Source organism: Tamandua tetradactyla, chromosome 21 (assembly GCF_023851605.1).
Source record: "Tamandua tetradactyla isolate mTamTet1 chromosome 21, mTamTet1.pri, whole genome shotgun sequence".
Classification (NCBI taxonomy): Eukaryota; Metazoa; Chordata; class Mammalia; order Pilosa; family Myrmecophagidae; genus Tamandua; species Tamandua tetradactyla.
The window spans coordinates 18,522,179-18,550,121 of NC_135347.1; the positions used below are offsets into that span (position 1 = coordinate 18,522,179).

Sequence of the window (27,943 nt, forward strand, 5' to 3'; positions counted from 1 at the left end):
TGTTTATCTGCTCAGATTCCTCAATTGAGAAGCCATTATTTAGGAAAAGTGTCTTTTCAACAAAGGTGAGGGTTTTGGAGCTAATGGGGGTTAGTAGCAAGCTGCAATTCTGAAAGTAAGCCCTGCTATCAAATTATTCCTTCCCCTTAAATATTTCATACCAATGTTTGCTAATTGAATGGCCAAGCTCAGGAAAGATTATTTATATCCTTTTAGAAACCATGCTGCCCGCAATAAGCTTTTTTAACAGTGAGATGCAGAATTTCTTCTTGTATCAGGTTCTGTAGGTTTGAAAGCATCATACTGCAGTCACCAAATGAATATTATTTGTCCCAACAATTCCACATTATTTCCTTAAGATAAATTTTTCCAAACACAGAAAAGCTTTATGTAGAATTATTAAGGAAAAAAATAAAGAGAGACTGGGTCATTATGTAGCTACCATAAACGTTTGTGAAGGTAAAGAAATACTTCACTGTAATGGGAGGTTGGTACAAAAAGTTATGATTGCAAATTTGAAAGAGAAAAATAAATGCTATGAAGAAAACTGCGTTTGAAAGGTGGTCACTGTGGTAATTTTCTACCTTTCTGTGTTTTCAAAATTTTATAATGAAGCCATTTTTATATGAATTACTGAGATTAATTTTGGCTCGGTGAGTTGGTGTTCCAGTGTGAAAAGCCCCCTGTGCCAGAAGTTGGGCAATATGGGACGCTTCCCTTCTTGGCCAGTAACTGACATCTGGTAAGGCATACTCTCCTGGTTATCAGTTTTCTTATCAATAAAATGACCTCATTAGGTAAAATGATTATTAAGGTTCCCCCAAATTTTAATGATTTTCTGACTTTATAGGAAATACATATTTGAGCACTCTGATAAAGCATGCTGTAAAACTAAGAAGTGTAATTTTATTTGAGAGAAAGGATGAATCAAGAAATGATTCAATGCCATATTTCAGATGTAAGGAAAATGTTGTGTGTCTCGAATTGCAAGTAATGTTTCAAATCACAGAATGCAAACACTTGGGTGGGCTTTTAGATGATTTATTATTACACTGTACATGCACATTGCTTTACAAATTTACTAGCAACAACAAGAGATAGGCTTCTTTTGGTTTGTTCTGACATGTCTGGATGAATTTACACAAAGTAACATTGGCTCTCACTAAGACAGATTTCAGCAGTCTACCAAGTCTACCATTTGCCTCATATCGCATCTTTCATATTCCTGGGAAACCAAAGGATGATTGCATTAAATCATTAAACTGGGTTGTACACCCAGAGTCCGAGAGGAAGCCACAAAGAGCTCTCATGGGTTCTGTTCCACCTTTGGGCAGTTGATAGGGCCAATGACTGTTCCATGTCACTTCCTAGTGGCAACTCACTGCTCAGTCACTGCCACCAAAGAATGACTGCTCAACCAAAGCAATGGGCATGATTTTGATGAATTCTCTACAAACATTTTCTATATTTACATTTATGGCCAGGTCAAATTTGTATGTTTACCTAAAAATATTGTAATATATCTTTGTATTAAGAAGTCAATAGCACCATTTTGACAGGTTTTAAAAATGAAATGTTCACAACTCCTCTTTTAGTGCTCTTCACTCATAGGGTGGGAAGTAGCCTATAATCTTCTTGACAGTGTAAACCAAAATATTTATACTTCTTTGTCCTCCAAATCCCACATACTTTTGTTTCTGGGTAACACAGTTTAAATGACTGGAGATAAGGGTTTTCTATATAGTAGCATCCCATTAATCTAATTCTTCATGCTGCTATTAAGCTGCTCAGGTCCTTTTAGTACAGAAAGCTTTCAAAAACCCAGGAATACAAACTTCCCCTATAGAAAATAATAGAAAAGAAATACCAGATGGTGCTATATTAGCCCAAAAAACCCTAGTGAAAGTTTTCCTTTCTCAATGCCTGTTAGCCTGTGTTTTCTATACCTTTACCTCTACCTCTACTTCTAACATACAGATAGTCAGTATTTGCCCCTTCCCTCCTTCATCTCATTACTCTGAGGAATAATGAAACCATTTACCAATCATAGACATTATCTGAAACAAGCCAAGTAGCAAGATGACTAAATGTAATCTGATTCTACTTGGTAAATACTTCCAAATAAAAAGTTTCCTACCAGATGGATGTAAAACTACTGCCTGCAATGAATGATATAAAAATGAACTTATAAAAGGTATGTGGAAGGGCAAATCGGTGGGATGAAGAAGAAAGGATCTGCTTGATATTTGGGAAAAGAAGTTCTGATTACTTTTTTTTCTAAGCATTATAGAGGTTATCTTTTGAAGTTGAAATTTTCAGGTATTATTCTATCTCAAATCCTATAGGGATTACCCTTTCAGATCAGATAACTTAAAGAATTAAAATAGCAATGATGGCCAGTAACCTCAATTTGGTCTTCCATTGGTAACACTTTGGTGGATAATTACGTGCTTTTCGGGGGGAGTCACAAGGAGTTATTCAGAAATTTTTTTTTTTTGCAAAACTTAACTCCGATAATCACTGTTCTTTGTCAGTGGAGACCTGACTAGCATTTTGCTTTCAGAGACTGGGTTTTGCTTCAACTGGTCCCTTGCAAAAATGTATCTGATGTGTTGAAGGATTTTTATTCTGTTTAGGGTTGCTCCAAGTTAGCCCAAATGATCACAGGGCTGGATGCTCTGAAAAAAAAAAAAATGCTGATCTGTCTATCCAGAACAAGAAAGGAGTAATGAGGTGTGTCTAACATTGCACAAGAGACTTCTGCAGACTTTTCAACACTCCTTGTGGATTTCAGTCTTTCACATTCATTATTCCTTCACTCCTTTTCTTAGCATTTCTCCACTCTGTGCATAGGCCATTCTTCAGCCAGATATGCCCCTCCACCTAACTTCCTCCTACCTAATTTTCCCCATCCTTCAAATTCAGCCCATATTATCTTTCCTTGATCATTCCAGGCAGAATGGAGCTTTTTCTTCTTTCCAATTCTAGAGGGCTTTGCACCTGCTTAGATTTAGCACAGGTGTATGTACATTTGCCTTTTCTCTACAATTTAAAGTACTTGCAGAATCTCAAGTAGACTTCACTGCACATGCTAGGTGCTCTATAATAGTTGCTTGGGAAAATAGGTCCCTAAAATGGGCTGCTACAAGAATGCTTCAAAATTAGATCATTATTTTGAAATGTGCTTGTGATGTAGGTCTCATATTTCCTATGCTATTCTATTCAACTTTTAGTTCTGGAGAGAGGTTGGTCTGTTGACTTCGGTCTATTTATTTCTAAGCCATTTAAGCCCATCATCAACTGCCTTCCAACTCTGAACAATCAAGAAAATGGGCATATTAGAAATGTGGAACCCAAATCTACATTTTGTCATCTTTTTCCCTGCCCATTCCAAGTCTCCCCACTATAAACACCAGCTATGAGGATCTGGCAGTGCTTGAGTTCTGTAATGTATACTGAAGCTGTATTATATTAATTGTTGCAAAAGTTTAAAGAAAACAGTCTATTATTTAAATAGAACCATGATATAATTTTAAGCATTCCTAAAAATAAACCGAATATGGTTTATTACTCAACATCACTTTTGTAACCTTTTGGCTACAGATGTTCAAAGTCAAGCAGGCTGAAGCAACAAAAGATCACAAATGCCCATGTTTCTTTCATTTTGGTCACCTGCTTTCCTTAAGGCAGATATTCTGGAATGAATAATTTCTCAGTGACAAACAGATTAGGGGAAAAGGCCCTTTGATTTCTAAACACGTAAAGAAAAGTAAAAGAAAGCATTTACTGGAGGCCCTCTCTTTTCAAAGAAGTGAAATACCTGACACTCAGAAAAGCATGGGGATTGAAAAGTAGCTTTCTTATGTAAAACACTTGGCTGTTTGCCTGTTTGAGCTATTGATGAACAAGTCACTCTCATAGAATCCATATAGTAGACCATATTACATGAAAGTGGTTAAATGAAAATCCAATTGATACCATAATTAACTTGAGAATATTCTGAAGGATTAAGAACCAAAGGTACTCTTATTTCTTAGTTTACTAAGTGACAGTTGCAGATTGGCTTCAGTGTTTGCAAATACCAGTGTAAAATGTCATTTACGTGACTTTTAATGCAAGGGTCAAATTTCTAAACCATGCTCAAAGTGCTGCAAATCTTTTTTAATTTTTCTCCCTAATCAAGTCAGTCTAAACTCTAAATAGCCTTTTTAGTAGTATAGGGAAATTTTACCAAGCTGTGCCTCCAGCACAATTAAGAGCATCTGCAACCAGAAATAAAACTCTCCTAACTTTCTAAGGGGCAAATGGGAATAAGAACCTTAGACTAAAGAAAAGAAAAATGTAGTACCTCTGTCTTCTTAGAAGCCACCAGAAAGGCCTAGATCACCATGTAAAACCAGGGTTATCCAATTTTTTTTTCTGTAGAGGCTTAGATGGTAAACATTTTAAGCTTTGTGGGCCAGTTGGTCTCTCTTGCAATTATTCAGCTCTGCTTCGGTAGTGCAAAAGCAGCCATAGACAGTATATTAACAAATAGTTATGGCTGTGTTCCAGTAAAACTTTATTTATAAAAATAGACCTTTGGCTGGATTTGGTCTGTGAGCTGGTGTTTGCCTGACCTCTGAAACTGTTCTATGGAGGTATCAATTCAGTTTCTTGTGAACATTATAATATATATATATATATATATATATATATATATATATATATATCTCAAAAACCAAACAGAAGATGATTGTCATTCAAATAAATAAGAATATAGACATTACCCTAATTCTTTTACTAATAAGTCACTTTTGCCTGAATTCCTTATTTCATTGGGCATAAGGAATTATTTAAATCCCTAGGACTACGGTTCCCATTCAGTGAGTGCACATAATGGTTTAAAATGTCAAGGGAGGACGGGCCACAGTGGCTCAGCCCGCAGAGTTCTTGTCTGCCATGCCAGAGGCCCGGGTACGATTCCCTGTGCCTGCCCATGTGCAAAAAAAAAAAGTCAAGGGAAACACAGCAACATCTGTCAGATATGAAATGAAATACTATTATTAAGTTACTTGGACCTAACTACTTAATACATGGACATATATATATATTTGGCTAAGGAATTGGAACAAGAATATATCACTGAGACTTAAAGTGTCATGAACAGGAAGTTTTTGGGAACTTATGACATAAGTAACAACTTTGATAATAGAAACTAAAACTCAAATTCTGAATATGTTGTTGATGCTCTGTATTACTGAACATTAGCTGTATTGTAGGCATTCAAATAGGACAGGTTGAAAGGATGCAGTTATGAGTTTTCAATTTGAAGTTATACTTAATTGTATCCTTTATAAAACCAGCTATTATCCATGTATCAGACAAAGAATGAAGAAAGGACAAACTTTGTAAGTCTATCCATCACAACTGATTGTCAGAGTTGTGAGAAAGTTAAAGAAATCAATTGCCTTTCAAAAATTCTAATGTTGAAACTTACTGTTTTTTAAGTGGCTTGAAATAATCTTCCAAATGGAAAATAAAGATAATTTAATCTCACTGAGGATTTAATGTCATTTTTAACCCAATGAATCACAGCAAAGATTACAGTTAACCAAGTATTCCTTATCTATGGGTTTTTCAGATCAAATTGTGCTGAAAGCAAGTATTTAGAAAAGTGGTGTGATTTTGTAGTCTTATTATTGCTGGTTAGATTTCCAAATTAAATTCTGGGCCACAAAGGACTCCATGTTTCTCCAGCCTGTCTGAGATGCTCCTTCCAGGGCTTTATGGCATCTTGCAGCCCTAGAAGTTGAGCCTGATGGCCAGAGGAATGGAGTAAGAAATTGATATGGGATAACTAGTAGCAAACCAAGACATGGAAACAGCAAAGGATTGGTGGAATCTCATTTTTGTCAATACTGACCAGTGGCACTAAGCCACTATTCAAAGAGTATCATTTTCATTCAGAACATGTGTAGAGGTTTTCTCCCATTTGACTCATTTAAGGTCAACCAGGCCAGATGTCTAGTGTCTTCTCTAGAGCTGTCTCTTGCTGCCAAGGAGTCAGATGGTGCTGCTTTCATGGCTTTTCATTCTGTCTTGCCCTGGGTGGACTTCGGGGCCAGATGGCAGGGAACAGACTGAGCTTTGCATGGAAGCTAAAGTCATACAGCAAACCCTTTTGGAGAACATCACAGAACATTTATGAAAATTGAAATTTTAATCAACCAAACATGAGAAATATAATCAAATTTGTTATTGCTCTCCAAGACAAGTATATAATGGTTGGGCTTTGTAAGCTGAATTATATTCAATCTCAGGTAATAGCTGCAGAAGCAGTGACAAAACTGACCCATAACAGGTGAGAATACAGAAAGAGGTAATGCTGAACTTGGTTACCATGGGTGGGTGACTTGTATCTCTCAGTTGTCTCCTGATTTTATTTGTCTGTTTGCCAATGAGACACAATCTCATGCTGAGTTATTCCAGGGGAGTAAAATGTTGTTGAAAAATAAGTGTTTTAGAAAAGTATTGGGTATATTTTTGCTTATTATATGGCTATAAATGTTATAATACCAATATTGAGAATTACATGTGCCAAAAATGTTTCAAAAAACAGTGAAGACACATAGAATCTACCCTGTTAAGCAGTGTTTAACTAGTAAATGCTCAAATGTTAACTCTGAATGACTCTGATTGGGAACATAGCAACAATGAAGGTTAAGGAATTGGAATATGATCTAAGAGGATTTTATGAGAAAAATACTACAAATTCTGTTACCTAGGTCTGGAAACTTTGCCCCATTTAAAGAAGGCCTAGATAACCAGAATGAATACTCTGCAATGACATGTAAATTATACAATGGCATTGTAATTATGCAATTGACTGTGCTCAGTATATTTATGCCAATTATATATGAAGTCAACTTTCATCAAGAAAAATCTAGTGGTGATTCACTTTGTTGACTGGTTGTTTTTTTACATTTGCTTTGCAAGAACAATCCTAAAACAGAATAAATGGTTTACTAATTTTACCCTTTGCCTTTACTGGCATTAACTTCTTTTTTTCCAATTTGAAATGCAACCAGCTGCTCCTGTGCAATAAATACTTTGAAATATGAAACAAAATGTCTCTCAGCCTGCAGGCAGCCTACTAATGGTTATTTTGCATGTGAGACTGGAAATAGGGATTGCTAAACATATGAAATTACAAAACATGCTTAAAATATTGTGTAATTAAGGTCACGGTAAAAGGCAAACTGCTCTTTCTTGACTCTACCACTAAAATTGACTACAGATCCTTGTAGGATTATTCTGAGAAAGTAAGATGTAAGAAATGTCTATAAGTCTTTTCTTGAATCCTTGTGTAAGGGCAGTGTTGATTAAAGCCTTATAAGAAAATCTAAAGAATGGCAGCTGACTGCCATATTCCCATTTTTTGGTTAACTGGGATAACACTGTCATCTTCTTCATTTGTTGTCATGCAAACTTTGTATGGGTCATTAGATTTCTAGAGGACCACATTGCCTGTTACAAATGAATGTTGTCCAGCTTAATCCAGGGCTGCAAAATCCTATCAAGATTTTGTATGCAGTCCTTCCTGAATGGAAAGACATCATTCACTCATGGTAGATTTTGGTTAAGCAAGAATACCACTGGCTCCAACTCAGAAGACTCTAACCTGTAGTCAAGAGACCAGCGGGATGAGAGGGGTTGTGGCCAAGAGACAACTTAGCAATGCTCAGGAAAGTGTCATTTTTAAAATTTTTTTGAAAGTGTCATTTTTTAAAAAGTCATGTTGGGAACCACAATTCTGAAGAACACGAATACGCAGAAGTTACCAATAAACTTTTTACTTTTTTCAGGCTGCCACATTTCTGAAAATATTCTCTTTGCCTCCCACAGAGGCCTAAATGGAAGCAGCTCAAATGTAAGCATAGAAATTCCAGTGTCACTGATCAAAATAAAAAGTAATCTAGACCAGAGCTGTCCAATACAGTAGTCACTTGCCATATGTGGCTGTTGATCACTTGATGTACTAAAGGTGTAAAACACACCTTTTTGAAAACTTAGTATAAAAATAAAGAATGCAAAATATTTCATTACTTTTTAAAATATTTGTTGATATATGATGTAAATATATCAGAATAAAAATATATTAGTACAATTAATTCCACCTGTTTTTAACTTTTTCAAATATGGCTAACAGAAAATTTTTAATTACATATGTGGCTTGCATTATATTTACTTTAGATGGAACTTGTTCTAGACCATAACTCCAATAATTATACTATTCTGATTTCTACTGTATTCATGCATCTCTGGAGAAATCTGAGAGAAACCACTGGGTTTCCAGTGGTTTTGTTTAATAAATTTCATAAATATTTTATTTCATAAATAAAAAGCTATTTAATGAACTTATCTCTAAACAAAAAATCAATAATGTACTGTGGTAATTGTCAGCTCTGAAATGCTAAATGCAGTTTATTATTCTTTGTTGAAAGTTATTTCATTCTTTTGGTTCTGAGTATATTGTCAATTAGCAGCCATGTTATGAAGTAGTTTGTTAAATTGAGATTCTATTTGCGATAGTCTTATTTGGCTAAGTAAGGTTTTAGATAGGCAATATATCCCAATTTAGCAGACAGCAGAAATGTTGGCTATTCTTAAACAAATGTTAGCATAATATATCATAATTTAGGTTGTATTTATATAAAATCTTAGAATGAATCATTTTTACAAAAGTGACCAACTTTTGTGAAAGTGTGATTTTTTTCCCACCAGAAATGACAAATTAGTGGCTCTTTAGTCATCACTATGACTTAATCTTTAAAATATGATTCAGAATTTAAACTTCCCATGGATTTTTAGATAGTACAATTTACAGGTTAAAAAGGACAGAGGTAATTACTCTCACATTCCTAAGTACTCACCAAGGAATGGGTATGTGCACTCATTTAAATGGGTAAATTCCAAATATCACATGGTTCTACATTTGAAATGTTGTTCCTATATCCACAGGGACAACTAATGCAGTCAGCCCCGAATCTTGAAATGATGTTACCAAGTGCCCTTGGAACAATATGGGGGTGTGTTGAGAGGGACAATGTATTCTGAACTTCCAATTAATTGCCACCTTCTACCAACACTCTTTCCCCTGTCCTCTTCCCTTCTCCAGTGTACAGGACACTTGGCAGATAGAACTGTTAAGTTTCACTGGGAAAAGTGCAACCAGGAAATAGGCTTTTCAGATGATAGCTATTTCCCTTGATCTTTTAAAAAGGGAAATCATAAGGCGTTCTTAAAGGATAAAAATAGTGAGCTCTTTTTAATAGCTGAAATGGGAATTCTCAAAGGGAGTAATTAAAGAAGGAAGAAAAGAGGTAAGAAGATACATACTTTCTTCTAGTTACAAGAGCATTCTGATAAGGCTTCTTGTCCTCCATGTCACTGACCTGTCGGGCTCCTAAACTCTGGAACACAAACAATCCTTTTGTGTTTTCTTCTCATGAGAATAGTATAAAGCAAGATTTGCACTTGGAAAGCAGATGTCTACTGAGCTCCAATAGCCTCCAGAAATCAAAGATTTAATTTCATTTTCCAATTTAATAGTTTTGAGGAAGAGCCAACAATAATTTAAGATGTCCTTTTTTAATGAGGCTTTTTATGTGCTGGTTATTTTTATTGTCCATCACTTTGGTTCTTTGAAAACAATCCTTTTAAAAATTAAGAAAATCTGTTAAAATTTGATAACTTGGGGCGGGCCGCGGTGGCTCAGCGGGCAAAGTGCTTGCCTGCTATGCCGGAGGACCTCGGTTCGATTCCCGGCCCCAGCCCATGTAACAAAAAACGGAAAAACAAAATACAATAAAACAAGAAAATGTTTAAAGATGTTTCCCTTTCTTCCTTCCTTCCTTCCTTCTATCCTTCCTTCCTTCTCTCTGTCTTTCCTTTAAAAAAAAAAAAAAAAAAAAAAAATTTGATAACTTGATAAAAATGTTCATTTAGGCTCAAACTAGGAATAAATCGGAGAAACTTAGAGTTAGTGTAATTTCTGTAAGGGGAAAGTGTTGCTATAAAAGTCAAAGAATTAGATTCATTCTGAAAAATTAATTAGGTTTAATGGTTTAGTTTCTAAACAGTCTGATTTGAAAGCTGTGCTTTGGTTTGTTTGTGTTTTAATTGTCTTAAAGAAACTTGACATGGAAACTTTCACAATAACAAAATTTGGGCACTTCTATTCCAACTATGTGAAATAGATCACTTTTCAGAAATATCTTTAGTTCATAAGTAGCAGAGCTAGATAACCATCAACTGAAGGAAGAAAAAGGTTTTATAAAGATGTTTTCTTACTGTTGTAAAGTCAATAATCTTATGAAATATTATTCCCTTCTCTATCCAAACCTTTTGGCACCAGCCTGTGGAATATATTTTTCTAAATATTTGAAGCTTTTTGACTTATAAAAATGCTCCTATCTGTAAAGTTGTACAAACTCATGAATAAATACAACTTGATCTCGAAAATGACAAATGGTCAATCTTATCTTTACTCAAAGTCATCACCTTATCTCCTTTTCCTCCCTATATTTCTTTTTCTCTCCCTAAGTTTTTTTCCATCAGAAAGACATCTTTTTGGAGGAGTATATTTCTCAGCATGAGTTTGTAAATACTTTCTCCAGGATTGTAAAGTGGCAGAATCTTTTGAAAGACATTTTTGGTTATTACGAATATAGTATACATAACAGATAAAATAATAAGGCATTCTCCACACAACCTTTAGGGGGATGTTGTTTCATCACCCTTGAAAGTATGCTTCAATTTCTTACCATTATGAGTGGAACGTTTTCTTTGTCTATAACATACAATTATAACCTATGGCCATTTTCTTGTAAACAGTTTAAGCACATCAATGATGAAAAGTAAAATGTTGTGAATGCTATAGGAGCTCATCTTTTAACCCTACCTAGCGTTAACTGAACAGTTCAAAGGAATGACTGGTTTGAGAAAAAGATCCAAAGGATGCAGGATGGCTAGGTTTTCAGAAATAAAAACAATTTGTTACTATTCACGTCAATGTGCTGCCACTGGTATTTGAGAATGTACCTGTGTTAAAGTGTTATGTTGTGTGTACTTGCAATTTCAAATTTAAACCATCAGTATCAGGTACCCATTACATGCCATAGAAGACACTATTTTCATAAAGCAGTCACATGCATTGTTAGGATTGCCAACTGATAGATATGTATTTTTTTTTCACCTCGAAAACAGAATCATATAGTGAATATCATGCTTTGAAATCTTTCTTGTTGAAGGACAAAGTGCATAAATGCCTGGGTTTGGCTTCCAGATCTGAAGGAAGCTGACTTAATACTCTGGCAGGATCACATCATGCTGCTGAACTCCAAATCCCAGATCTGGGTTTTCTGGCCCTTCTTTGGGGGCTGCTGCTTCTTCCACAGTCTTCAGCTTCTCCACCATTAGGTCCTCCTCTGCTTCTGGCTCAGCCACCTTTTCCACATCTTCCACTGCTTCTGGAGCCATCTCAGTGGCCTCGGTAGCATTTATGTCTGCATCCTTAACTTCCTGTACACGCTGCACCTTCATCGGCTCAGCCTCTGCCCCCTCAACCACCACTTGTGCCTCTTCTTGAACTTTCTCTCCTTCTGGAGTAGGTTTGCTCTCCTCATTGCCATCTTTGATTGGAGATGGGTCTCGGCTGGCCTTATGGCTCTCCTGGATGCTGCCGTGGCTGCTGCTGGCACTTCCCAACCGGGAAGAGGCCACCACGGCCTTCACTGCTGCCTGATTGGAAAGAGAAAAGTGTCAAATGTTACCAAATCCTACAATTGTCAAATCTGAGCTCAGCCCTAATTTCCCTTATAGGGAGTTTGTTTTATAGTCAGTGCTCAATCTTTTGAAATGTATTATTCCAAAACAGTAGAATTTAAAACTTGTTTGAAGAATGAACAACAACCCTCTTTAAATCCAAACTAGTATACTTGATCATTGGAACAGTTGAAAACCTGAGTAAATATGTTTGCCTGTGGCCTACCTCTTTCCAAATATTTTAGATGATGCTTCCCAAAGTATTGGTAATAGATATCATGGGGATAAAAGAATTCTATGTTCAAGCGGGTTTTAGAAATCCTGGGTTAAGTCAAGATTATTTAATCGAAGGTATCTCAAACTAAATTGACCTTGGAATTCTCTTGTGAGCAATGGCTAAATTGAAAAACCCTGTTTTTGACCTCAGCCATCCTCTGAGATCCTCTGCTTATACAGCCAGTACCAAACAGTATTCTATAATAGTTAACTACCTAATCTGTATTCTATATATATTCCATAAAAATAGATATATTTTAGTATACAGTACTCTAAATCATTTTCATTTTTTCCACATATAGTAATTATTTGACTATATTAGTAAATTTAGTTTTTAAATACTGTTTCCCAATTTTCACATATTCAAAAAGACAACATTTTGAATCAATATCAGTTCTTGAACAATGCTGTTAAGCAGTTCAGCCTTAATTAGATGAGAAGCAACAAAATTTGTTCATTTGCTCATGCGCAAATCTCAAAATACATTTCCCTTTATTAATAATGAATTTCTTATGAGAGGATTACAAAGCTGTAAGTAGCTTTATACCAAGCATTGTAAGGATTTTAAAGTAGGATTTTCCCTTGTGTGATATGAGATGAATATTATTAGGTGAAGAAGGGTGGAACTTTCATTGATAACTCAAGATAAGAGAGAAATCTTTCTTTTATAAAACCAGAAAATAAAACATAGGCCATCTTACCTTCAGCTTGCGCCGGGCATTGAATTCTTGTAGCTTCTTTTGAGCAGTATCCATATGTACAAAATTGGCCGCTTTACCTGTGACCCACGGGTGCTGAAGAGCTTGAAAAGTAGTCAGCCGTTTCTTAGGATCCAAAACAATTAATTTTCTCACCTGAAATGACAAGAACCGTAGACTTTTTAGGGAAATTTTAGCTTGTGAACTTCTAAGTCTTGTTCTTTATCTGTAGCAGTGCCACTGAATACACATTTATAAAAAGGTTTTTAAGCCCTCAGAGGCCACTATGGGTAGGAAAGGTTTTGGGGGGCAGTAGCTGAGAAGACAGTGGTGTGCCACTCAAGACCTCAAACTAACAGACTGCTTCTTATCAGAGATCAAAGAAATAGGTCCTGCCTTACCTGAGGACTGGAAGCTCTATGAAAGTAGATCCAGCCACTGAATAATTCTAGAGCGTGGCTAGCAATCACCTAGAATTCAGAACCTAAGTGACATCTCAGTGGTAATGGAATCATTCACTTAGTCACCATTCTTTGTGTGGAAATTAAATGGCAAACAAAATGGATAGTAATCCAGTCCTCACGTAAAACTATCTCATGACTGTATCCTGCGGGTTATAGTTCTTCCTCTAGAATCCTTTGAGGATACTTGAAAGAATAAAGAGAGAACTAAAGTAAAAGCCTATCTAGGGTCAAAGTAATGGCTTTGATGATTTGCTTAAATGATTCCAATCTTTGACAGCCCATTCTGATAGCTTTAGCTCTGCTTGTAAGGATGAGCAGACAATAAATTGTCAAGGAGGTCAACAAACAATAGAATCCCCAACCCTCAAGAAGGGTGACTTGGTATAATGTAGAGGCTGGTTGGAGTCAGGAGATAAGCTTGAGCCCTAGTGGTGCTTCTAACCGTTTTTGTGCCTCTAAACAAAGACACACACATATGCATTGAGTACCTAGGAAACTCCACTAGACCCTTTTCTTACATGAGCTCATTTCCACCTCAACTCCTTTGTAAATGAGTCCTCATGTGTATTATATATATATATATATATATATATATATATATATATATATAAAATTATATATAATATAAATTTTTAAAAACTGATTTAGGGCAGTGCAATGGTGGCTCAGTGGCAGAATTCTCACCTGCCATGCCAGAGACCCGGGTTCAATTTCCTGAGCTGCCCATAACAAAACAAAAACAAAAACAAAAACAAAAAATTGACTTAGTCCTTTCAGTAACCTTATCAATTTGGAATTATTAGCTCTAATTTATAAATGAGGGATAGAAGGAAGCTCAGAAATATTTAGTGACTTATTCTAGGTCAGACGACTTGTAATTTGTGGAGCATGTCTTCAAATTTAGGTTTATCTCACCCCAGAGCTCAACCTGCGGCCACTTCACCATGATACCTGCCAAGGTAGTCAACCTCTTTGGGTTTTGGTCTGCTCATGTGGAAGATGAGTGGCTTTGATGATTTAAGGTCTAAGGTCTTGTTCTGATTCTAACTATTTAAAAAGAACTGAACACAGGCTAACAAAATCAGATAGCAAGTCAAATGAGGAATAAATACTATCTGGCTCGCCTTTCACTTCCTCTCTGTAACATTTTCAAAGGGTGAGATGGTGATATTGGACTTGTAGAGGACAAGGACATGTGGCTCCTTAGGGTTTGAATCTGAGAGGTGGTACAAGTAAAGGTGATAAAGAGAAAGATGCACAAGTAGTAAATAAAAATCTGATAATAGCCATTGCCATCACCATTATCAGTGTACTGATAATTTATATAAATAATCCCTAATCTTTTTCAATATCCTTGACAATTAGATATATTTCTCCCATTTTCCAATCATTCTTCTCTTCCTTCTCCATCCTCCTTCCTTCTCCTCATGAAAACATAAAGAATATATTAAGAGTCAATACATATCAAAATCTACACGTGCAATCTTTAATCCTTACATTTGAAGATATTGACGCACTGAATTGTTAAGAAACATGCTGAAGGTAAGAAAGCTTCAGCAATATTCTTGGAAATCAAACCCAAAGCCTTGCCATCATCCTTATAACCCAACTCACACACTCATGAGCACAGTAGCCTCTGCTGATAATAGATGAGATGCAAGTTTTCCTAGTAAGTATATGTATGGAGCTCAAGGATTCCTCTAGTTCTGAAGTTTCATAAATGTATTAACTAACAGGGCATTTAACTGAATGAAGGAACATTGTAACTAAGCCTCTTATTCATTTAATTTTTATTGGGGATACAAATAAATGGAAGGGGCAGACCACGGTGGCTCAGCAGGCAGAGTTCTCTCCTGCCATGCTGGAGACCCGGGTTTATTTGATTCCAGGCATCTGCTCATACAAAAAATAATAAATAAATAAATAAATTCATAAATAAATGGAAGGAGAGCTAAATAAGGGGGCTGTTATTGACTTAGTTGGTGCTGACTTTTTAACACGTGTTATGTCACTTAATTATCAAACAATCTAGAGGAAGGTAATACTATCAACCCGAATGAGAAAAGGAAAGCCTAGAGAAGTTATATAACAAGCCCAAGCATACACTTCTAGGTCATGACAAAGAGGGAACTTGAATTCAAGTGTACAGAGTCTAAAACTCCATGATCTTTTCACTAATTCATGATTTCATTCAATAAATTGTTACTGAGCCAGAATTATATGAGAGTATATTACTATATTCTGGGACACAGGCCTCATCTTCTCCCAGAGCTCTCAGTCTAATCAGGGAAGAAAAAAATCAAGCAAATAAATATGAATGATGACTATCATGAAAGGGAAAATTCAGGGTGCAAAAAAAGAATGTGGTAGAAGGAAATAAGCAATTTTGAGAGGGAGGGACTGAGGAAGGGGACAGACCATGCCTTAGAGGATGTCAAGTGGCAGCTAGGGCTTAGAGATAGAGCTACCCAGGCAAGGAATAGAGAGGGGGAGAAGAGAGAGAGAGATAAAGAGAGAGAAGGGGGAGAGGAGAGTGGGGATAGGGGAGAGGAGAAGAAGAAGACAATGATGAAAAATGGGTGTGCTGGTTTGAAAGTGTTGTGTACTCCAGAAAAAAGATGTCCTTTAATCCTGATTCATTGTTGTAGATTCACTATAGTAGGGTGCAAATCTTTGATCAGATTGTTTCCATGGAGTCTGATCCATTCAATTGTGGGTGTGACCTTTTTGATTAGCTGGAGATGTGACTCCACCTATTCAAACTGGGTCTTGATTAGTTTGCTTGAGTCCTTTAAAAAGGGAGATATTTTGGAGAAAATATGATTGCTTCAGAGCCAACAGAGATGCAAACATTTGGAGATGCAGAGCCCAACAGAAGTCACCATGTGCCTTTTCATAAGATGCTAAACAACCAGAACCCAGAGTTGTATCCAGGAGGAGCAAAGTGAAGCTCACAGACACTTAGAGAGGAAACCACTGGCATCAGAGGCTGGTAGCAATGGAACTGGGAACAAGGATCAGCAGCGCCAGCCACGTGCCTTCCCATGTGACAGACATTGGCCTTTTTTGAGTCAAGGTATCTTGCTCTGGATGCCTTAGTTTGGACATTCTTATGGCCTTAGAACTGTAAACTTGTATTTTAATAAAGTCCTTTTTTCATGCCATTCCATTTCCAGTATATTGCATTTCCAGCAGCATTTAGCAAACTAATACAATGGGGAAGCAGGGACAGAAGGAGGAAGGATGTCGGAGAGAATATAATAAAGCAGAGAAAAGAGCAGTGGCCAATTTCCAGAGCAGTACTGATGAGTACTGATGAAGTCTGGTAGGCTGCAGTGAAGAGAGATCAAAGGAGATTGATGTGAAATGAGTGATGACACTGAAAGGATGGCATGCTCCAGATCAGAGTGTCTTGTAGATCCTATTAGGGAATTTGGATTTTATTCTAAAGCCTTAAACAGGAGAGTGACATAATTTGACTTTTAAGAACATCACACTGAATCCTGTGTGGAGAGTATATTTGAGAAAGGCCCAGGAAGAGGCAGGTAGACCAGACAGGAGGCTATTGGAATGGTGGCTTGGGTGACAGTGGTGGTGGAGGTGGAGAGAAGTGGATGGATTCAAGAAACATTTAGGAGTGTGAGGAAGGATTTGGATGTCCACATATCACACATGGTGCCTCTCTTCCCATCACACTGCGAAAGCTGTGGACTCTACAGGATCCATTCTATGAAAAACATGAGGGCAAGGAGGAAATGCTTAGAGAGAAAGAACAATGGATTGCGGGGAGGGTGGGTCTGGACGCTTGGATGATTAATCTAACAATGTCTCTCTCCTGGGAAGCTCAAGACTTTGGACAGTCGTTTCTCCTTTCTGGACTTTATCACCCTTATCTTTAAATAAAGGGAGAACTAGATCACTCCTAAGATCCCTTGGAGATATAATCTATGACTCAAAAGTCAGCTTTAGATCATCTCTGATTGGATGTTCTCTACAGGATTGATGGCAAATGTTTCATGCCTATACCAGCTTCCTCTTTATTTTAGAATAGGTGGGCAACCATGTGCTTTCAGAATGCAAACTTCAGTCATAGCTTAGGTGGGAAGCAATGTAAAACATACACAGACAAAAAGCACTTTTAGTACAGTGGAACTTGTTTATTATGCCAATGAGGCACGAAGGGATTTGTGTTATTATCATGATAGTTTAATCAGTTTGAGTAAAATTTCAGGGAACAGTATCATTTTATTTGAAGTATATATGAATATAGGTAATAATAAGTCATGTTAAAACAAGATTCTACTGTGTAATTTATGTTTGGATTCAACCAGCACTGCTTTCTTCATAAGCAAGGCTCTAAGTTCACCTCGTAGTAAAAGTTCATTAATTAATACTGGAGTAATTTGCTGTTGTGATAACCAGCTAGCACTGGGTCAAATACATTTATCTTTCATTATAAAGGAAAAGCATTTGCATTCACTGTTTTATTAAAAATACTTGAACATTAAAAAAATATATAAGAGAGGGTGCAAGGGTAGTTCAGTGGTAGAATTCTTGCCCGCCATGCAGGAGACCGAATTCGATTCCCGGCCCATGTACTCCAACCCCATTCCTCCTCCCCCAAGAAAATTTCAACAAATGGTGCTACAATAATGGGATAGTCACATAGAAAAAGAATTGAAATGTGACTCCCGCCATACAGCATACAAAAATAAAAAAGAAAAGAGAGATTAAGACAAGAGGGACAAATTTTAAAAAATGGTATTACCTATTAATTAGTTGAAAAAGAATATGAGGGATTTTATTTCGTTTGCTTCATTTTGTTTTGTACACTTACCAAGTCCTTGGCATTTAGAGATACTTCATCCCACCAGGGGGAGATAAAGTAATATTCACAATTTAGAATTCTTCTGAACATGAACTGATCACCTCTTTCATCATAGAATGGTTCAAATCCACAAAGTCTAGGGAGACAAAAGACAGGGAATAATTGTTTTTGAAAACTTAAGGGTAAGTCAAATTTTGGCAGAAATTCAAAACTATCCTTTTCATAGCCTCCTGCTATGAAAGAAGTCTATCCGGCACAAGTATGTAAATGCCTTGTCATAGGTCACTTTTTTTTTTTTTTTTTTTTTTTTTTAAGGAAAGACAGAGAGAAGGAAGGAAGGATAGAAGGAAGGAAGGAAGGAAGAAAGGGAAACATTTTTCAAACATTTTCTTGTTTTTATTGTATTCTGTTTCTCCGTTTTTGTTACATGGGCTGGGGCCGGGAATCGAACCGAGGTCCTCCGGCATAGCAGGCAAGCACTTTGCTCGCTGAGCCACCGCGGCCCGCCGTCATAGGTCACTTTTAATTGTGTAAACACACAATCATGTTTTTAGGAAGTAAAAATAAACACAAAACCAACTTAGAATTTCTGCAAAAAGCTGTAATAATAGTAATATTTTTGACACAAAGCTACAATAATAACAGCTAACATTATTATAGGCACTATGATGAATACTTTCCATGAATTTTATTTTTACTAAGAATTGAGATGACAGATAAAGAGAAAGAGAGGGATTAGTTTCAATTTATTGCCGAATGGAAGAATTAGGATTTTGAAAAGGAAGAGATTAAAAAGTAGAAAGAAAAGTTTCTTTCACTCACTTTTATTCAAACCTGTTCACTGAATTCCTCCGTAGAAATGAGTAAAGGACTGCAATAGTTCCTTCCCACTTTAATTTCAGAGTGAACAAAGATAGGAACCAAACATTATTGCCAAGGAATGGCCTCAAAAAAACTTCTTCACTTCTTCATCTTCAGTGAACGGATGACGCCAAAACCTGTATGTGACACTCACTTTGGTGCATATTAAAGACATTCCACCATGTTCACGCTCATCTTCTACTACCAGGTCAATATAAAAGTAGATGGGAGAAGTGGGAGAGAAAGAACAGAGAACCATCTTAAAGAGAGGGAGGTAAAGTGAGTTGCTGGTCTGGGACCATCAAGCCTCCAGAGTTCATAGATGGGAAGAGGTTCTGAATCACTAGGAACCAAAAAGAAACTGTAAAAAAAAAAAAAAAAAGTCCCTAGGAAGAAGCACGTCCTTGTGTCTTGCTCAGGGAATATCCCTTTGAAAGAGACTTCATCTCTTCCAAATACTCTGGAGCCAGCCAGAAAGGGCAAGGCTCAGAGGTGCTGAGTCCTGAGTCAATGGGGACTACTGCAGCAGTCTGTCCAGAGAAACCTGCTCCCAACCACCTGTGGAAGAGAAGCCTAAGCAGAGAAGCAAGGAGTGCATCCTGACAAGGAGCTCTGCGCTGCCCAGCCCTCCCCTGCTCCACAATACTAGACAAGTATGGCTTGTTGTTCGTTAGTCATGAGAAATTAGCCAACTTTCCAGGCTTAATTTAGGGAGCTCCTCACGTTTCCCCTTCATACAAGTTAGAGAGAAACAGGACAGATGAAAGCACTCTCATGTTGATCATGTGAGTGACTCTGTGCTATGGTAATAGAGGTAAAAAGTTTAAGTCACGTCAATCTGAAATGCCAAAAATGGAAGAAATGTGACAGCAGCAAACACACACACAGAGTTGAAAAACTCTTTGGAAATTTTAACATTTTAATGCTAACAATGACGATTTAGGGAGATACCTGAATTTTATAAGCCTGAAGGGCAATGTATAACACAGGGTAAAGCTTGTCTTTGAACTGTAGCTTCGAGAGCAGAGAAAGTTTAGATCTATGATCCTTTCTGATCCTGATCTGATCACTCTCATAGTCAGAGGCACAGCCCTACAGCTTTTGCTTGTCGGAACACAGGAATTAGGGATAAATGGCAGAAGGAACAGAATTCTTGGAAGATGCAGCAGAATAGCACTCATTTCCAGCCCAGTGTCATACTTAAAAACAGCAAGGCCATAGGACAATATAGCTTGGTGGTGACAAGCTAGAACTTTTTGTAGGGAGAAAATGCAGTTTCAAAATGCAGCAACAACCACAAGAAGTGAGCAGAGTGAGCAGAGGTCTCAACACTGATAAGAAGAATCAAACTTCTAGTCATGGCTTAATTCAAGACCAAGCCCCAGAGTTTATGTACATATAGACAATTGGATGTAAAACAGGCCCCTTAACATTTGGGAGATAAGAGAAAGAATTTGCCTGATCTTCATAATGTAGCCTCATTATAACATTTACTTTCCTAGGTAGCATCCATAAACATGAATCCTGAGTCCTAACTCTTCATTTTGTTACTTTTGTTCTCTTTCCACTTCAAGCCACTCCCATGGAATGAGTCAGGTATTTAGAGTACATAGTCTCAGGTCACCAGTTATATATAAAAAGCTGAACTGGTACAATAAAGGAGATATGTAGGTCCAAAGGCACAATCCACCAGAGAAAATGTTCCAGAGAACCCTTGCAACTTGGACTTCACTAATCATTAATTATTACGGATTAAATAAAACATCCCCAGACTCAGGGTCTGACAGAAGTCAGTCTAGAACAAATGGCCTTTAGTTGTAAGCAGTACTGGTATTTTCATTTTTCCGGTGACAATTGCTTACTTTCAACAAACACCTATTAATTAATACACATAAGTATATGAAGGTATGACTAAGTTTCCTCATTGCTAAAGCAAATAGCACTCAATTGGTTGGCTTAAAGAACAGGAATTTATTGGCTCACAGTTGTGAGGACAGGGGAAGTCAAAATCAAACGCATCATGGGCAGTGCAACGGTGGCTCAGTGGCAGAATTCTTGCCTGCCATGCCATACTGGAGAGCCGGGTTCGATTCCCGGTGCCTGCTCATGCAAAAAAAAAAAAAAAAAAAAAAATTCAGTGGACAACAGTCTTTCCCCAGCACAAAAGAGATTTCAAATATTAAGGCAATGCTTTCTTCCTAAAAAGTGGGTTTCTGGGGCCAGCTGTCAATGATCCTTTGTCTTTGCCACCTCTGTCACATAGCAATGCACATGGCAGCTCTTCCTAGCCTCTCTTTCTTCTCTTCCAATTTCCACTGACCTTCAGCTTCTGGCTTTCTCCCTATGTATCTGAATGTCAATCTTCTTATAAAGGACTTCAATAACAGGATTAAGACCCAACTTGATAGAATTGGGCCACATCTTAACTGAAGTAACCTCATCAAATGGTCCTTCTCACAATGCTTTCACACCCACAGTAATGGATTAAGTTTAAGAACATGTTTTGTGGGAAAACATAGCTCCAAACTACCATAAGGTATAATAAATATTTTGTTTAATTTGGTAATGGGCTAGGAGTAAGGATCTTGACAAATTTTAAAATTACCTTCAGGGCTATAATAAAATATTTCTCAAATTGTCACAATTTTTCCTTCGTTTTCCCATCAATGACCAGATCATAGAGCTTTATTTATTTCACATTTGAGTTTTTTAGGATAAGTGTAATATGATTTCATATGTCCATCTCTCCAAGTTCTTTTACACCCTCAGTGCTTTAAACTCTCCCAGCACATTTCAACATGAATTGTAATGAAGCTCATTGGCTTTCTAGTAATAAATCCAAATTTTTATTTGTGTAATTCAGTTTTTCACTGAACATCATTAAATATGATACATTGCCTAAAAAATTCAGGGGACAACAGTCTTTCCCCAGTACAAAAGAGATTTCAAATATAAGCAAAAGGAATTCTATGATCTGTCCTTGGTGATTATTTTAATAAATTAAGTACATAGTATGACCAATAGAAATTACTTTTACAAGAAAAAACATGGTTTTATCTAAACCTTTTCAATTCTTCTCAAGCTTTAATACATTCAGGAAACACGAGGAATTAAACAATGAAATATCTTCAACATTACAAATTAGCAGATTGCTATTTTACAGGTTCCTTGTTAAACCTATTTATTGTGGATACTGAGTGATCTATATACATCCAGATGAACTCAGAATTTTCTAACTTGCTTGGTGGTCCTACCCTTGCAAAACACATCCCTAGCCCATATTTCTTAGATGCTACACTTACTAGGTCACTATCAAATTGAGAAAGAAAAAAAGAAAAGCTATTTCTTCTCACCTTCCCTCAAAATCTCAAGATTTGAATATTATGGGTCCCACAGTTAATCACAGTAACCTCTGAAAGCTGAACTTTTAAATCAGAGGTCTTGTTTAATTTGTTTCCTCTCTTTCTGAGCTTCTTGTTTATTTCTCTAGATTCTTCTTGCTTATTTCTTTAGACCATTTTCTATAATTCAGTAATCTCTTTGGCTAATTTCCTGGAAGGTTCTGTTTATTATTAGGTAGAGTTCAACAATGGAATTGGTAGTATCAACGAATGAAAGATTTAGCAAATTATTCCCTCAAAGAAATCTGTGTAGAATGTTAAGCCCCAAAACTTGGAAAACTAACACTGTATAAAATGAAATTTAAAACAGCCAAAATGCATTTTAGATATTAGAAATGTACTAGTTTGGACTTGTTTAAGAAATTAAATAGTTATTTACCCTTTAAGAAGGATTAACATTTTAAATATTTTAGACAAAATGCAAAAAAGCAAAATAAGAGCAAGTTTAATGGCCAACCTGAGTTTTACATTCATTACTATCCTCAGATACTGAATGGTTCCCTAAATTTGCTATGCATTGAATAGCAGAACAAGACCAAACAAAGTCCTACATAGAAGTTCTGGCTCCAAGAAAATTAAAAATAAAAAGCAAATGTTCATTTTCAGAAAATATGATCACCAACTACATTTAGTACATAATGAATAAATCACCAAAGGTCAAGAAGTAACCTTGGACTTCTGATGGAGCAAGAGAGTGGCAAACTCCAAGGTGCTGTTTCCCCAAGAATCTTTGAACAACTAGCAAAAGCTGGCACAGCCATCTTCCACACAACTCCAGAATACAGTTAAAGGGTTGCTGTAACTTGCAAGTGCTGACTCAAGAAAACACAGCACTAAACATGGTAGGAGAAGTTTGTGGTACCCTTACTGGCCCCTCTCCCAATTCCTCCCCAGAGTAGCATGGAGCCAGCCTGTGCTGCAGTTGTGGTCCCCTGGCCTGTTCCAGAGAGAGCAGAGTAACTTCTATGCACCTCTGCAGGGCCTGTATGTCAGTGCTAATCTACTGGATGGTAGCCTGAAAGACTGACCAGGACATTTCTCTCTGACCTGCTCTCCCAGAATTTCCTCTGCAGGCAGAAGCAGCTAGTGGACAATCAAAGCAGTGGAAGAAATAACTGAGTCAAAGTGGTATAGGGCAAAAGATTACTTGCTCTAAGTCATGCAAAACAGCATATAGGAAGGGGAAAAAGTCTACTTCATAGGGAACAGAGGGAACATTGGAAACTCTGAAAATCAGAGAATTCCTAAGGCTATGAGGAAGTGCACATGCAAGGCAAGATAGAGACTCAGAAAAAGGGCCCTGCACTTCACATTCATCTTGGATTCATCTTGATAGAAGGGCTAAACTCTTAAGGAAAGCAATAGCCAGTACAAAGTCTATTTGCAAAACTCTGAAAGGTGTGGGTTTTTGGCATTGATTTGTTTATTTTTGTTAGCTTACTGGCACTCAATGAAATATCTATCATATAACTAGCTGAATAAAAGCTTTAGGGACAGATTGCTCAGGGACTAAATCCCAGAATTAACACTTTAAAAAATTACAACGCACAGTAACAGATTATAAGATAAAGAATTAAGAAATGGTGACTCATTCAAACAAACAAGATAAAAATTCAGAAATCATCAACAAAGAATACCAGATTTTGGACATACTGGATAAAGACTTAAAAAAAAAAGATAATCCTCAATATGTTCAAGGAGATAAAGGAAACACAGAGAAAGAACTAAAATATAACATGAAAACAATGAATGAGTAATATGAGAATCTCAATGAAAGGACAGAAATTTTAAAAAGGAACCAAACAGAAATACTAGAGTTGAACACTACAATAACTGAAATGAAAAATTCCCTGGAGAGTTTCAAGAGCAGATTGGAACTGGAAGAAGAAGGATCAGGGAACTTGGAGACAAGACAATTTAAATGACTCAGGATGAGAAGTAGAAAGAAAACAACCAAAGGGTCAAAGAAGAAAGCACAAGGGGGAGGCAACTGCTGAGGGCAGGAAAGGTCCCCAAACTGAAAAGCATAATGAAAAGGTGGTGTTGGCTGAGATAGAGAAGTTAAACAAATTACACGAGCTTGGGAGAAAAGCTGCACAGAAACAAACAGATCAGGATTCCTAGAGAAGGAACAGAAGAAAGGAAATTTTCTTGTGGAAGTGAAACAATTGCTCATAAAAGGGCAAACTTAAAAGTTGTACCATATGCCCAGGGCAAGAATCAGGTGCAGAAGATCTGAGTAAATCTGAACAGCTAAACATGGGCTACCCTAAAGGTCCAGTATAGATTGGCACAAACATCAAAGAGGAGCCTTAACACATGGCCAAGCTACAATAAAACACTAGGCAAGAGGGACAAACTGATTTTCAGATTTAGCACCGCAAAATAATCAAATGCCCAAACACTGGCAAAAATTTACAATCCATGGCTCAGTCAAGGGAACAAATTAAAACTTCAGCAGAGACATGGAATTTGGAACAACTAATCAAAGAAGAAAACATATCTAAATCAATTCAAGAAGGTGAAGGAAAATACAGATAGAAATAAGCCAATGGTGAATGTAGAGCTAAAGGATATTAAGACAACCAAGTATGAGCAAAAAGAATAATTATGAAGTTTAAGAAGAAACATAACAGAAACTATGGGGACAAAAGGCACAATAATGGAGAATAAAATTGTACGAGAGGCATGCAACAGTAGATTTGAACAGGCCAAAGAAAGAACTAGTGATTTAGAAGACAGAACAATTGAAATCATATAGTCAGAAGAACAGACAGAGAAAAGGATAGATAACAATTTTAGCAGGTCTAAGGCACCTGAGTGACAGCATGAAGTGTGCCAACATACACATCATGGGCATCCTGGAAGGAGAAGAGATGGGAAAAGGGGCAGAAATAATATTGAGGAAATAATGGCCTCAGATTTCCCAATTCATATGCATCCGTACATGTCTGTGGTGGTTTGAAGTTATATGTATTTAACTTCAGAAAAGCAGGCTCCTAAATTTAATCCATCCCTTTGGGTATAAACTCATTGTAAGTAGGATCTATGGTTGAGACTACTTCTGTTAAGGTACTTCAGTTAAAGTAATAGTTAAATTTTATTATTGGAGCCCTTTATAAATGGAATGAAAATCAAATAAAGAGAGAGAGAAAGCCATGGAAACAAGAAACTGAAATCAATGAAACCTGGAAGAGAAGGGAGAGACCAGCAGTTGCTACAATGTGCCTTGCCATGTGACAGAGGAGCCAAGGAGCATTGGCAGCCAGTCTTTGGGAAAAAAGTACCACCTTGATGATATCTTAAATTGGGTTTTCTTTTAGCCCCAAACCTGTAAGCTAACAAATTTCCACTGTTTAAGCCAACAATATTATCTTCTTTAAGCAGCCTTGGAAACCGAAACAATGTCCAAGAAATTCAATGTGCTACAAATAGAATAAACCCTAATAGGCCTACTCTGAGGCAAATACTAATCAGAATACCAAATGCCAAAGATATAGAGAGAATTCTGAGAGCAGCAAGAGAAAAGTTATTTGCCACATTTTAGGGATCCTCAATAAGACTAAGTGCCAATTTCTCATCAAAAATCATGGTTTGACAGGGAAGCAGTGGAATGATATATTTAAGGTACTAAAAGAGAAAAACTGCCAGCCAATTTTATTTTTAATCTGACCAAAATATCTTTCAAAAATGAGGGAGAATTTAAAACATTTACAGATAAAAAGAAACTGAGAGTTTCTCCAAAAGACCTGCCCTACAAGAATTGTTAAAGGGGGTTCTTCAAGTTGAAAGGAAAGACAGGGAAGAGTGGCTTGGCAATGTGAAGAAATGATGATTTTCAGTAAAAATAACTAAAAGGGTAATTAATTGCAAAACCCAACAGCACTGTATCCTCAATTTATAATTTTAATCTTTAATCCCTATAAGAGTTAGAAAACAGCTGAATAAGAAAAAGTTATCTTTCCTGATAATGGGCATGCAAAACATAAATAGGTAATGTGGGACAAAAACAACATAGAGTACAAACATTGGGATATGGGAGCAGGGTACATATATGCTATTGAGGTTAAGTTGGTATCTTTTCAAATTGGTTGGCTATAGATTTAGGTTGTATAATACAAACCCCAGAGTAATCACAAAGAAAGTATTTTTAAAATACACAGAAATGGATGTAAGAAAGGGATCAGTCAGATATTTCACAAAAGACTAAGTTTTCAGAAAAGGAGGCTGTAACAATGAAAAGAGAGACAAAAAAATGATATGACATATAAAAACAAAGGACAAAATGGCTGAAGTACTGCCTTTACAGCAATAAAACTGAATGTTAATGGATTAAGCTCCCCACTCAAATGACAAGATTGACAGAATGGTTTAAAAGCATGATCCAACCACATGTTGTTTACAAGAGGCTCAACTTAGACCCAAAGACACAAACAGGTTGAAATCAAAAGAATGGAAAAAGACAATTTATGCAAACAGTAATCAAAAGAGAGCTGGGATAGCTACACTAATATTAGACAAAATAGACTTTAAGTCAAAAGCCGTTACAGGGCGGGCCGCGGTGGCTCAGCGGGCAAGAGTGCTTGCCTGCCATGCCGGAGGACCCCGGTTCGATTCCCGGCCCCAGCCCATGTAAAAAACAAAAACAAACAAACAAAATATAATAAAAATAAAGATGTTTCCCTTTCTTCCTCCCTTCCTTCCTTCCATCCTTCCTTCCTTCTCTGTCTTTCTTTCCTTCCTTTCCTTCCTCTATCTTTAAAAAAAAAAAAAAAAAAAAAAAAAAAAGCCGTTACAAGAGGTAAAATAGGACACTATATATTAATAAAAGGGCCAATCCACCAAGAAGAAATAACAACCTTAACTAATTATGTACCTAACCACAGTGTTCCAAAATACATGAAGCAAACACTGACAAAACTGAAGGGAGAAATAGACACCTCTATAATAATAGTTGGAGACTTCAATATACCACTTCCATCAATAGATGGAACATCTAGACAGATTTCTAGAAGACAGAGAACTTGAATAATATAATAAATAAACTAATATAGAAACACTGCATCCCCAGTAGCTGGGTACACATTCTTCTCAAGTGCACATGGATAGTTCTCCAGGCTAGGCCACATGTAGGGTAATAAAACAATTCTCAACAAATTTAAAAAGTGTGAAAGTATACAAAGCATCTTCTCTGCCCACAAACGAATGAAGCTGGAAATGAGTAATAGGCAGAGAACTGGAAAATCCACAAATATATGGACATTAAATAAAACTCTTAATCAATGAGTCAAGGAAAAACTATAAGGGGAAATATTAAATTTTTTAAAATGAATGAAAGGAACAAAACATATGAAAAGTTATAGGATGCAGTGAAGGCAGTGATTACAGAAAAATATATATATCCTTAAATGCTTACTTTAAAAAGTAGAAAGATCTAAAATCAAAGATCTAAATGCAACTCTGAAGGGCCTAGAAAAAGGACCATAAAGTAAACCCATAGTAAACAGATGGAAAGAACAGCACCTGAAAAGAATTATACACCACGATTAGAGAATTATTCCAGAAGTAAGGGACATTCAATATAAGATAATCAATTAATGTAATATA

The 27,943-nt window shown here is 36.6% G+C and overlaps 1 protein-coding gene across 4 annotated transcripts in view; it reads right to left on the reverse strand.

The window, feature by feature from the left end:
- Positions 1-11,206: 11,206 nt before the first annotated feature.
- CAMK4 (calcium/calmodulin dependent protein kinase IV) overlaps positions 11,207-27,943 on the reverse strand; it is a 244,339-nt gene continuing 227,602 nt past the window's right edge. For all 4 annotated transcript variants that reach the window (XM_077138995.1, XM_077138994.1, XM_077138997.1 and 1 more), the window contains 3 exons: positions 18,084-18,210; positions 12,786-12,938; positions 11,207-11,784 (listed from right to left, as the gene is read on the reverse strand). In XM_077138995.1, coding sequence (XP_076995110.1) covers positions 11,347-11,784; positions 12,786-12,938; positions 18,084-18,210 — 718 coding nt within the window. In that variant the 3' untranslated portion in view covers positions 11,207-11,346. The remainder of the gene's footprint in view (positions 11,785-12,785; positions 12,939-18,083; positions 18,211-27,943) is intronic.